The sequence below is a fragment of the Dipodomys merriami genome, unplaced genomic scaffold (assembly GCF_024711535.1).
Source record: "Dipodomys merriami isolate MVZ:Mamm:240054 unplaced genomic scaffold, mDipMer1.0.p SCAF_51, whole genome shotgun sequence".
Lineage (NCBI taxonomy): Eukaryota > Metazoa > Chordata > Mammalia > Rodentia > Heteromyidae > Dipodomys > Dipodomys merriami.
In genome coordinates this window covers 2661332-2673891 of record NW_027206080.1, presented here as the reverse complement: position 1 = coordinate 2673891, position 12560 = coordinate 2661332, and the positions used below count along the sequence as shown (strand labels likewise).

General features: G+C 38.3%; 1 protein-coding gene across 8 annotated transcripts in view; it reads right to left on the bottom strand.

Moving 5' to 3' along the window:
* Positions 1-12560, bottom strand: part of Arid4b (AT-rich interaction domain 4B) — a 117928-nt gene that overhangs the window by 73807 nt on the left and 31561 nt on the right. For all 8 annotated transcript variants that reach the window (XR_011367243.1, XM_069998089.1, XM_069998086.1 and 5 more), the window contains exons 5-6: positions 11713-11803; positions 7368-7447 (exon numbers count right to left, since the gene is read on the bottom strand). Coding sequence is in view for 7 of the 8 variants with exons in the window: in XM_069998089.1 (XP_069854190.1) it covers positions 7368-7447; positions 11713-11803 (171 nt within the window). In the remaining variant the exon portion in view is untranslated. The remainder of the gene's footprint in view (positions 1-7367; positions 7448-11712; positions 11804-12560) is intronic.

The window sequence follows — 12560 nt, the reverse complement described above, 5'->3', positions numbered from 1 at the left end:
TGAATGATATCTCGTTTCTGAATGTCAGACACTTCATATATTTTTCTGACTTTGAAAGTTCCTGAAAAGGTTTATACATGTACAAAGTTAAAGTAACAATTCAAAGATACTATTCTAATTAATACTGGCTCTGAATATCAATTTCTATACAGGCCTTATTTCTCTATATTATTAAGATTTCCACAGTTGCTTTTCCCTTTCATGAATCCCAATAGAATATTTGCTGCTGGAGATAATTTCATGAATACTAGAAAAAACAGATTCTTGGTCACACTGTCAGGATGGAAAGAAAGATGAGAAACTAGGGTCAGAAGACTACTAAGAAGTTACAAGTCAGAATGGTATAAGAAAAGGTATCTTGGCTGGACACTGGTGGCTCACACCTGTAATTCTACCTATTTAGGAAAAACTGAGATCTGAAGATCTTGATTTGAAACCAGCCCAAGCAGGAGACTTATCTCCAATTGATCACCAAAGTCAGAAGAGACACACACACACACACACACACACACACACACACAGTATCCAACAACACAGACAAAGACACACACACACACACACACACACACAGTATCCAACAACACAGACTAAACAAATGCAAATATATGAAAAGGAATGCTTCCCAGGTGTAATGGCACATAGCATATAATCCTAGCACTGGAAGGCTGACAAGGGGTATATCAAGTATGAAGCCGGCCCAGACTACATAATGAGACTCTCTAACTAGGGGGAGAGGGAAAAATATAGATAGAGATCTAGATATCGGGCTGGGAAGGTGGCTCAGTGGTAAAGCACTTGCCTTGCATGCTTGAGGCCCTGGGTTCGATTCCTCAGCACCCATAAGCAAAAAAAAAAAAAAGCCGGAAGTGGCGCTGTGGCTCAAGTGGTAGAGCGTTAGCCTTGAGCTGAAGAGCTGAGGGGCAGCACCCAGGCTCAGAGTTCAGGCCCACGACCGGACCCAAAAAAATAAAATAAAATAAACAAAACAAGAGCTCTAGATATCAAGTATAGATATATATGTTCCAAACAAAATGTTGGCAAGACCTCCACCAACAAAAAAGCACAACATGTTAGTTGGGCATTTTCACCTGGAAGGCACAGATAGGAGAATCTTAACCCAAAACTAGCCCTGGGTAAAAAGCTAAAGACCTTCTGAAAAATAGACAAAAATCAGAGGGATAGAGAGCCAATGGTTCATGCCTATAATCCTAGTTACTCAGGAGGTTGAGATCTGAGGATCCCACTTTGAAGTCAGCCTAAGCAGGAAAGTCTGAGAGACTTTTATCTCCAATTAACCACCAAAAAGCTGAAAGTAGAGCTGTAGCTCAAGTGGTGGAGTGCTAGCCTTGAGCACAAAAACATTAAGCAAAAAAGCTCAGAAACTACACCCAAGCCCCCGAGTTCAAGCCCCAGGAAGTGGAAGGGGAGAAGGTGGATTGGGAGGGTCGGGCTTCAATTTTATTTTTACACTGAAAAAAACTAAACCAGGTGCAGTGGCTTAAGTGTGTAATCTTCCTATTTAAGAGGCAAAGATGGGGTAGGATGTTGAGGCCAGTAGGCACAAATGTGATGAGACTCCATTTCAATCAATGGCGGGATGTGATGACACATGTCTGTTATTTTAGCTACAGGAAAGGTGCATACCAGTGGCAGTGTACACCTGTCACCAACAGTTACATGAAGAAGCACAAATAGGACAACTTCAGTCTAGGCCAGCCCAGGTATAAAGCAAGAGCTTACCTTCCAGTAGCAGGAGGAAAGGGGAAAGCACAGAAACAATCACTTTTGTATAACCAATAGGATATTCCTAAGATACATATATATGTATCCAACTATAAAGAATATGAGAGAGTCCATACATGGTATTGCAGCACTTGGGAGGCAAAGGCAGAAGATCTTGATTTGACAGCTTAGGCTTCCAAAAAAAACAAAAAATAGGAAATAGGAAGGGTACTAGATATAAATAACTACATACAAAAGATAAAAATCTGGGTCTGGGAATGTGGCTTAGTGGTAGAGCGCTTGCCTAGATGCATGAAGCCCTGGGTTTGATTCCTCAGTACCACATTAACAGAAAAAGCCAGAGTGGTGTTGTGGCTCAAGTGGTAGAACACTAGCCTTGAGCACAGAGAGGCTCAAGGACAGTGCCCAGTCACTGAGTTCAAGCTCCAGGACAGCCCCCCTCATCCCCCCTCACAAAAAAAATCCTAACATTTATGGGGCAAGAAATTCTTGTCTTTCTAATTTAGCTTGTGTAGAATCTAACCCAATGCAAATGAAATCAGGCAATTGGAGCCAGGTTATGGCACTCACACTTGTCAACTTGGGAGGCTGAGATAGATAAGTTTCAAGCCAGCAGAAAAATCTACAAGACTAAGCTGGACGCAGTGTCGGTCGCTGTCATCGTAACTGTGAAGAGAAGCCTACAACAGATCTATCTCACTTCAGACCAGGCAAGAAGCAAGACCCCTATCTCAAATAATCAGAGCACAAAGGGCTGGAGTAGTAGAGCACTTTGTCTAGCAAGCACAAAATGCTGAATTCTAAGTTAAATGCTAGTGGCTTATTTCTGTAATCCTAGCTACTCAGAAGACTGAGATCTGAGGATGGCAGTTTGAAGCCAGCCTGAGCAGAAATGTTGGTAGAATATTATCTCACATTAACCAGTAAAAGGCCAGAGCTGGAATTGCAGTTATGGTTCAAAAGGTAAGATGTCAACCTTGAGCCAAAAAGTTAATGGCAACAATCCAGTGCCTGAGTTCAAGCCTCAGGACCAGCACGCACACATGCACACACACACACACACACACCTGAGTTCAAACCTCAGTGTTGCCCAAAATAAATGTATAAACACTATACTGGAGGCAAAAGCTGTCCTAAACATAAATCAAACACAAACTCTTTAGACATTATTTGCCATTAACTCCTCATTGTAATAAATTTTTAAGGATGGAAATTTCAAAATGATGTTATTTGGTAAACATTAAAAAAAATCTAGACCCACTTTGTGTTTAAATTGTAGGCAGATTATATGTTCCTCTCATAAATATTAAAGCTGCTCTCTTAAAAGCAGATGCTTCAATTACTGTGATTTCTATTTTAACAATGTTATTTCAATTATTACAGGAAAAAACTTCTTAAGGTTTGTTGAGGAAAAACATACTGATTTTTGAACAAGAGAATTTCCTTATTATATAATGTATATAAAGTAAAAACAAAAACAAGGTATTTTGTCTGTAGCTTCAATACATCTATGCCCAGCAAAAGGACTATTTCAAGAGGTAGATAAGACTGGGGAAAGGCAAAATACTCCTCATCTTAGACCTAAAGAACAAAACCCACAGACTCCTAGAAGCTATATTAAAGGAACAAAGAACATGCCTCGGAGGGAAATGTGTAATGACCTGTTACTGAAAGCTGGATACAGGAAATATGAAACTGAAATCTTCTATAACTTTCCTTACAGAATTTTCAGTTGCTTGTAATAAAAAGTATACAAAAAAAAAAACAGATGATGCATCTGGTTTTGGATAAATTGTTCAACAAATGGCTATGCAGTGGGTAACATGCAAATATAAACTCAGTAAGGCTGGAACAAGTGATTATTTCAGTTTGAGAATTTAATGTGACTTGTCATATCATTATGAAAATCTATTTGCAGCTTATTGACAATAACATGACCAACATATTGCCAGTAGGATATAGCTTCCTTCTGAAACATGAAATTATTACTAGTATTAATATCCTGAATACTCTTTCAAAATATCCAGTAGAGGGGATACCACTAGCCCAGCCTGTACAGCCCTGGCCAACCCCAGCTCTGCAGGAAAATATAAAATAAAGGGTAATACATGCATAAATTCACCTGTTTGAATACTCCTGACCATGTTTGCACAGGGCTTAGTTGAGAAAATTTTTAAATATTTTTGATGACTTAAATGTTTGGTCTCCTATAATAGAGGGAATATTATGCAGATATAAATTCCAGATCTGCACACAACATGTGATATATAGGAAGGGAGTAACAGAATCCTGTATCAGCATTCTAATTTTCCTCTAATAAAACACAAAGAAGCCAGGTGTTGGTGGCTCATGCCTGTAATCCTAGCTACTCGGAGGCTGAGATCTGAGGACTGTGGTTCAAAGCCAACCTGGATAGGAAAAGTCTGTGAGACTCATATCCAATTAACCACCAGAAAACCAGAAGTGGCTCTGTGGCTCAAGAGGTAAATGCTCACCTTGAGCTGAAGACCTGAGGGACAGTACCCAGGCCCAGAGTTCAAGCACCACAACTGACACACACAAAAAAGTAAATACACAAAGAAAAGTGCACTCCTGCATAGACACAAAAAGATCTACCCTACAAGTACAAAAAATACACAGCTATACTATTTCAGCCTACAGTTGTCATGAACAATTCCAATTTAAAATTCCTGTTTTTTTTAATTTTAAATTTAAATTTTTAAATTTTAAATTTTTTAAAATTATTATTTTAAGCAGGGCACCAGTGGCTTATGCCTGTAATCCTAGCTACTCAGAAGCCTGAGATCTGAGGACGGTGGATCAAAGTCAGCTAGGGCAGAAAATTCCTGGGGAGATTCTTATCTCCCATTAATTGAAACCCGGAAGTGGAGTTGTGGCTCAAGTGGTAGAGGGCTACTCTTGAGCACAAAGAGGCTCAAGGACTGTGCCCTGGCCCTGAATTCAAGCCCTACAACCAACCAAAAAAAAAAAAGGTTGGCTAACATTGTAATCAAATACAACCTAATCCTGGGACTGGATGTAAATTGTCAGATTTGAAATAATAAATTCCTTAATGAGTGCAATTAATTAATTAACAAAAAACCAATTTGAAAAAATTACTATTTTAGTTATTTCTATACAACATCCTCTCCTCCAAAGCCTTCAATTAGACAAAAAGCCTTCAAAATCTTTAATTCTCTGATTGAGAATGACTGTAACAGTTTTTTTTGCCTAATGGAAATGAAGTTATACATAATAATTACAGATATACTACTTCATCATTGTACTTGCTACAAAGTATCTCGTTTCCTATATTTAAAAAAATAATAACATATTTATTAAAGGTTTGTATAGAAAACACTGTTGGGACGAAGAAGACCTATCAAGATGAGGAAATCCACCATCACTTCCTCAAAATAGCTTAAAATCTCTTAGGGAAAGCAAGTAACAGAAAGATCATAAAACGAGAATGGGCAAGTCAAGTAAAACAGGATCAAAGACAGAGATCAAACTCAGAAGGAAATCTCATGAAATATATCCTAGAGTTCCAGGGAAACATGTCTACTTGTTTAAGAAGTAATGTTCTAACAAGTAGAGAGGGCCCAGCAGAAACCAAGGAAAGTGTAAGAATAACCTGAAAATATCAACAAGTCTATTAAGGCAGAAATACAACAAAGTGGCAGAATAAAAGACTATTAATAATATATTGTCCCAAATTCTAAATTTTAAAGGAAATTAAAGCTATTGTCAAAACCAAAACAAAATTTATAACAGCTTAATAAATAATATTAAAATGCCTCCCACTGACCAGTTCTAAGTGGTACCTAGAAAAGAAATAATAGTTCAGCCACACTAGGCACCAATTATTATCAATAAATTGTATTAGAAAATATAACACCACATGCAATAATGTCTAATTTTAAATGCTGAATTGCAATCCCATTGACTTACAAAGCTTCATGAACTCTTAATTCTTGGTACCATTTTCAAATGAAGAGCCTTTCACGTACAATTGGTTTGTCCAATTGTGCCAATTCCTTTCCTCATCAGTAAGTTGAGGAGAGACTCTAACAACATACATAAGCACTCTCATTTATTCATTCCTACTGAATGCCAGTAACTAAGAACAAATGGTAAAGAAGACATAAAGTTCCTGCTCTTGTGACACATTCTAGTGAGAGCATCACATTATACATAAAAAGAAATACAGGTAAAGAAATAATGTCCATTCTCAGAAGCTACAGACTGTTTGGACTATCTTTACATCCTTTAACTTTTACAAAATATGGGTACATTAACAAATCAAACAAGACATTTTAAACAATATAAATTAAAGAAGTCTATATAAAAAACAGACTTAGAAGCTGTAAATCCTATCATTTTATAAAAAGTGGAAGGGGCTGGGAAGGTGGCTCAGTGGTAGAGCACTTGTCTTGCATGCTCCAGGCCCTGGGTTCGATTCCTCAGCACCACATAAATAAAAAGCCAGAAGTGGCGCTGTGGCTCAAGTGGTAGAGCGCTAGCCTTGAGCTGAAGAGCTGAGGGACAGCACCGAGGCCCAGAGTTCAGGCCCCACGACCGGACCCAAAAAAATAAATAAATAACTAAAATAAATTAAAAAGTGGAAGCAGGAAAAACGGAGTTCAAAGCCAGTTTGAGTTACATGGCAAAACTGTGTTTCAAAAAACTGGAAAAAAATAGCCAGGTGCTGGTGGCTCATGCCTGTAATCCTAGCTACTGAGGAGGCTGAGATATGAGGATCGCAGTTCAAAGCCAGCCCGGGCAAGAAAGTCCGTGAGACTCTTATCTCCAACTAACCACCAAAAAACCAGAGTGGTGCTATGGCTCAAGTGGTAGAGCTCTAGCCTTTGAGCTGAAATGCTGAGGGAGAGCGCCCAGGCCCAGAGTTCAAGACCCACAACCGACAAAAAACAAACAAACAAAAAACCATTGGAAAAAAAATAGTGCAACAATATCAAAATCTGTAATCCTAGCTAACTCAGGTGATGGAGACCAAGAGGATTTCAATCCAAGATCAGTTTGAGCAAAAAGTTAGCAAGAATCCATGTAAGTCACCAAGCCAGGTGTACCTATGTACCTAGCTACCTGGATCATATAAGGAGGAAAACTGTAGCCCCAGGTCAGCCCAGACAAAAGGTGAAACCCTATATAAAATAAAGGACAGAGGCATTGCTCAAGTGGCAGATCATTGCCTACCAGGCACAAAGCTCAAAGTTCAAAACCCAGCATTACCAAAAATAAAAGTGGGGAACAGAACTAAAGAAGCCACTATTTTCTATTTTCCTTTGTGCAAAAATACTAAACTACTTGTAAGAAAGAAAGAAAGAAAGAGAGGGGGAGTAAGGGAAGGAGGTAGGAAGGGAAGGAGGAAGGAAGGAAAGGAAGGAAAGGAAGGAAGCAAGCAAGCAAGCAAGCAAGCAAGCTAGCTAGCTGATAGCCATACCTCACAGATCTCAGAATGATGGTGTATGTGTGAATGAATTTTCCTGATGAACAAGTACAGTAATTACGTTTAGAAAATGAAACCTCCCTCCCCAACCCCGGGCCCCCTCCCCCCAAATACAGACTATTGAAACCTTCTCGCTTATGGTGTGCTTACTTACTTCACTCTCAGCAAAGTGCCTCTCTCCTTTCAGGCATAGTGAGGATCGTCTCAGTGTCTTCTCATCTCCATCATCAAAAACTATGTGAGAAAGTAAAATGGAAGCACTGAGGACTTGTTCAAAGGTCATCAAAATAATATACACTATGATTTGAGTACAACATGTTTAACATTATATTTGGAACTCAGTTCGCATTTCATCTTTTCTTTTTTTCTGCCAGTTCTGGGGCTTATCTCAGGGCCTGGGCACTGTCCCTAAGCTACTTTTGCTCAAGGCTAGCACTCTACCACTTAAGCCACAGCTCTACTTCTTGCTGAATAGTTTATTGGAGATTGGTGTCTTGTGGACTTTTCTGCCTGGGCTGGCTTCAAACCATGATCCTCAGATCTCAGCCTCCTGAGTAGCTAGGATTACAGGCATGAGCCACCAGCCCCTGGCCACATTTCATCTTTTTAATGAATATATTTAAGTATAACTATCAGAGTACTTTTTCTAATTTCCAAAATAAAAGTATCTAAAATAAAGATCTTTCTTGAATCAGGAAAACACAAATATAAGAAGTTAGCATTTGGGGAGGAAACTATAAATTCAAAATGGATAGTCACTGGCAGATTTACCTCAGAAACAGAAACATTATAAATGTATACAGAATGCCTCTAAAAATGTTGGCTAAATTTTCATTACGCTCATGAATCCTCAATCTCAGCACTACTCATCTTACTCATGTAACTGTCTGTGTGGCAGCTGATGCTGTGCACACAGTGTTTACCATATACAAATGTCCAATACTGCAAATGTGTGAGGAGAAGAAATCATCCCATCACCATTAAAAACTACTGCTATATTGTACTAACAACCAAAAAAAAAAAAGTACTAAAACGTTTACTAAAAGTAACAGAGGCATTAACTTGATTGTGATAATGTACATGTTATCATGTTGAGTATTTTGTAGTTTTACAAAATGTTGTCAGCTGTATCCTCAACATAGCTGAGGGGCTTGGGATGTGGCTCAATGGTAGAGAACTTGCAGACTATGCAGAAGTCTTGAGCTCAATCCCCAGCATGGTAAAACACAAAAGCTGGGGGGGGAAATTTAAATACAAAGTTCCAAAATACCCTATGCATAATTACTGTTAAGTTTATGAATAAAGAATACATGCATATTTTTGTGATATGTAATTTTGAGATATATTACATACCTTATAAATCATGGACAGAAAGAGTATACCTAAAAATAGTTATCAGATCTTGAGTTTAAAAGGGCACCATTTTTATTTAACAACAAAAATTAGGTTTTATACATTACACAAACCTTTGCTTTGTGATAAATATCTTGATGCATTTAATGCTGTCATTAAGACATGCAATTACAGTGCCATATCTGAGACTACTACACACTTTCAATGAGGCTTACCACAAATAATTATTCACAGTACCGCAACTCCTCTATAGTCCTTAAAATTCATCACCTTTCCTTCTCTTCACATTTACTTCTCAAACTCCCAAAACAACAACAAAGCTCATCTATATTGCTTGAAGACTACCAAATTCAAATATCACCATAGACATTTTAGTAGGCATGTACCCACATTGTGAGCCACTAAAGAATTAAGAACTTAAGAATGAAATAAATGTTTTACCACTATTTTAGAGTTTGAAAACCCAAATTTTTGGAAGAAATAAATGATACTTGTATAAAGGAGATAAAGAATACCTTACAAAGTAAGATTTATAGAAGAAGAGGAACGAGAAAGGTAAGACAGGTGAATAGGGGAAGAGAGAGATAGGAGGGGAAAGAAAGAATAGGAGAAATGGGAAAGGGGGGAAGGTAAGAGAGGGGACAGGGAGTGAACCAGAAGGGAATGGGAATAGAAGGGGAAAATGGGAAAGGAAAAAACAAGAAGGAAGAGAATAGAGCGTAATACTAATGGAACAGTTTTAGGGTTTTGTTGGTTTTTTGGGGAGGTGGGGGGGTTGGTAATAGGGTCTCACCCTATATAATCTGTCTTGCCAACTTGATTTGTAACCCAGGTTGGCCTCAAAATCATAATTCTCCTTACTCTGCCTCCCCAGTACTAAGGAAGGGGGAGAGAGAGAGAGAGAGAGAGAGAGAGAGAGAGAGAGAGAGAGAGAGAGAGAGAGAGAGAGAGAGAGAGAGAGAGAGGGAAAGGGAGAGAGAGAGAGGGAGAGAGAGAGAGAGAGAAGGGGGGAAGAGACAGAGAGAGAGAGGGAGAGAGAGAGAGAGAGAGAGAGTCAGTCTCCTGGGGCGGAGGCTTGTCGCTAACACTACCACAAGCCAGAGCCCTAATTCCAGCATTTTGCAATAAAAGTTTCATGAACTTTCCTGCACGAGTTGGCAAACTGTGATCCTCAGATCTCAGCCTCCTGAATAGCTAGGATTACAGACATAAACTAGCAGCACCTCACTTAAGGAAGGCTTTATTAAACAATTCTCAGAACTAAAACTACAAAAGAGTGACCACAGTGCTTGCCTGTAATCCTAGATACTGGAAGTTGCATTGTAAAAAAAAATCATGGCTGAGGACCAATCTAGACAAAAAGTTTATGAAACCGATCTCAACCAATTGCTGTACACAGTGACACATACCTGTCATTCCAACTATATGGGAAGCATAAATAGATTATGGAGGTGTAGGCCAGCCTGGGCATAAAGACCCGATCTCAAAAAAATCAATAAAAAAAAGGGGGGGGGCTAGCTGGATAGCTTAAGCAGTAAAGTGTTTGCCTAGAAAGCACAAATAAACCAAGTACTTCAAAGCCTAGTACGTTAACCACCACCAACAACAACAAAAAAATACCCCACAAATACTGATAACTGAAAATTAAAGTCAGAAGCAGATTTAAAGAAAAAAAAATCACTAGTAATCATAGAAGAGCACAATAATACCCAACAGACAAAATTTTGAATCAAAATGGCATAAGTTAATGAAGACAAATCTGACAAGGACTAGGAAAATTAGTTTATGAGGGGCTGGAAATGTGGCTCAGTGGTAGAGTGTTTGCCTAGCATGCATGAAGCCCTAGGTTCGATTCCTCAGTACCCACATATACAGAAAAAGCCAGAAGTGGTGCTGTGGCTCAAGTGGTAGAGAGCTAGCCTTGAGCAGACCCTGAGATTAAGCCACAGGACTGGCAAAAAATAAATAAATAAAAGACCAAGGGCCGGGAAGATGGCTCAGTGGTAGAGCGCTTGCCTTGCATGCATGAGGCTCTGGGTTCAATGCCTCAGCACCATATAAGCAAAAAGAAAAAAGCTGGAAGTGGCACTGTGGCTCAATAGAGTGCTAGCCTTGAGCTGAAGAGCTGAGGGACAGCACCCAGGCCCAGAGTTCAGGCCCCACGACCAGACTCCCCCCCCCCCCAAAAAAAAACCAAAAAAAAAAAAACCCAAAAAACAAAACAAAACAACCAAGGACGTTTCTGTGAGACACTTATCTCCAACAAACTACTCAGAAAAGACAAGAAGTGGTGCTGTGGCTCAACTGATAGAACACTAGCTTTGAGTAAAAAGAACTTAAGGACAGTGCTCAGCCCGAGTTCAAGCCCCAGGACTGGCAAAAAAAAAAAAAAAAAAAAGAAGAAAAAAAGAAAAGAAAATAGTTTATGGGAGATCTTTCTAGGAAGACATTGTTCAGTAACTATTACAGTTTTAGCAGTGCATGTGTTCCTTCTAAGAAATAGAAAAATACTAGGATAATATGCACACACAAAAGAATCCATGTGAGGGTTGGGAAGGTGACTCAGTGGTAGAGTGCTTGCCTTGCATGCATGAGGCCCTGGGTTTGATTCCTCGGCACCACATAAGCAAAAAGAAAAAAGCCGGAAATGGCACTGTGGCTCAAGTGGTAGAGCGCTAGCCTTGAGCTGAAGAGCTGAGGGAAATTGCCCAGGCCCAGAGTTCAGGCCCCATGACCGGACCCCCCCAAAAAAAAAAATCTATATGATACCACATATCACAGTTACAAAATGACTGAAAAAATCATGAGAAAATAAACTTTCATCAGCTACTATGATATACAATTTAAAAAACTCCTCTGCTATATAACAATATGACTAATACTATTAAACTCCAAACTTAATGGTTAAAATAGAGAAAAAAAGATACTTAGAAATTAAAGAACCTAGAAAATGAACTGCATGCAATATATATTAAATAATTTGACTTTAGATTATCTATACACAGAGAAGTTGTTAAATTTTTAATCCTCTAGAAAAGTAACATAATAGCAATGACATGTATGGCATTAGAGAAATGAATTGTGAAAATTTAGCTAATTTTTGTATTATTAAAAGTAACTTTACTAGAGAGTCTTATTTTTCTTACCTACAGTGTACCAACTTGCATCTGTTAACTTATTGATGACAGCTTCCTGATAGGCACCATCAACATTCTTCACTTCCACAACAGCTCCTACCTAAAACATTTTTTAAATGTTAGTGTTTTCTAAAGGAAAATAAAATGAAAGCTACCAAAAATTAATGAATGCTAGAAAAAGAATGAATGTACATTAGATTTCTTGTTTAAAAGGCCAGGAGTTTTCTCCACCAATGCTTTTGTACCATTAGTGAAAATGTTAACCAAGTGAATAGAAAAGGCAATTTAAGTACTGTTTTGAAAACTTTTGCCCTCACAATTCCTCAAGTCTTTTCACTGCGTGTGAAATTGACTGTCGTTGCACTATATTGTCACTGTTTTTCAAGAAAGGTGAGGGACAATGAAAAAGTAGTTTGAAGGTCTACAAACACAATTGTCATTTATAATATTTTTCTATCTGATAAGAAAATTTTGATAGAAACACTATGTTTCTTACAGCAGTAATAACAATAAAGCTGCTCACTGCAACTTTATTCACACAATGCCCAAAAGAGATAAGGAAACTCCAGGAAATTAACAGAACCATTAAATGAATCAGTGAACACACACTACCATTTTTTATTTAATATTCAAATGGCCTAGGTGATATTTCCACCTAAACTTACGACTGAAAATGTAATGAGATTAAATAATCATCATTTTTGGTGATTTATTTCCTTGCTTATCCAAATGCTGACACTGTCAAAATATTGATGGAAAATTACAAAAGGGAACAATTCAGATTCTAAACACACACACAAACCAACCTCCCTACAGACAACAAAAAATGTTTTTGAAAACTCTTGATGCTAAGAGCT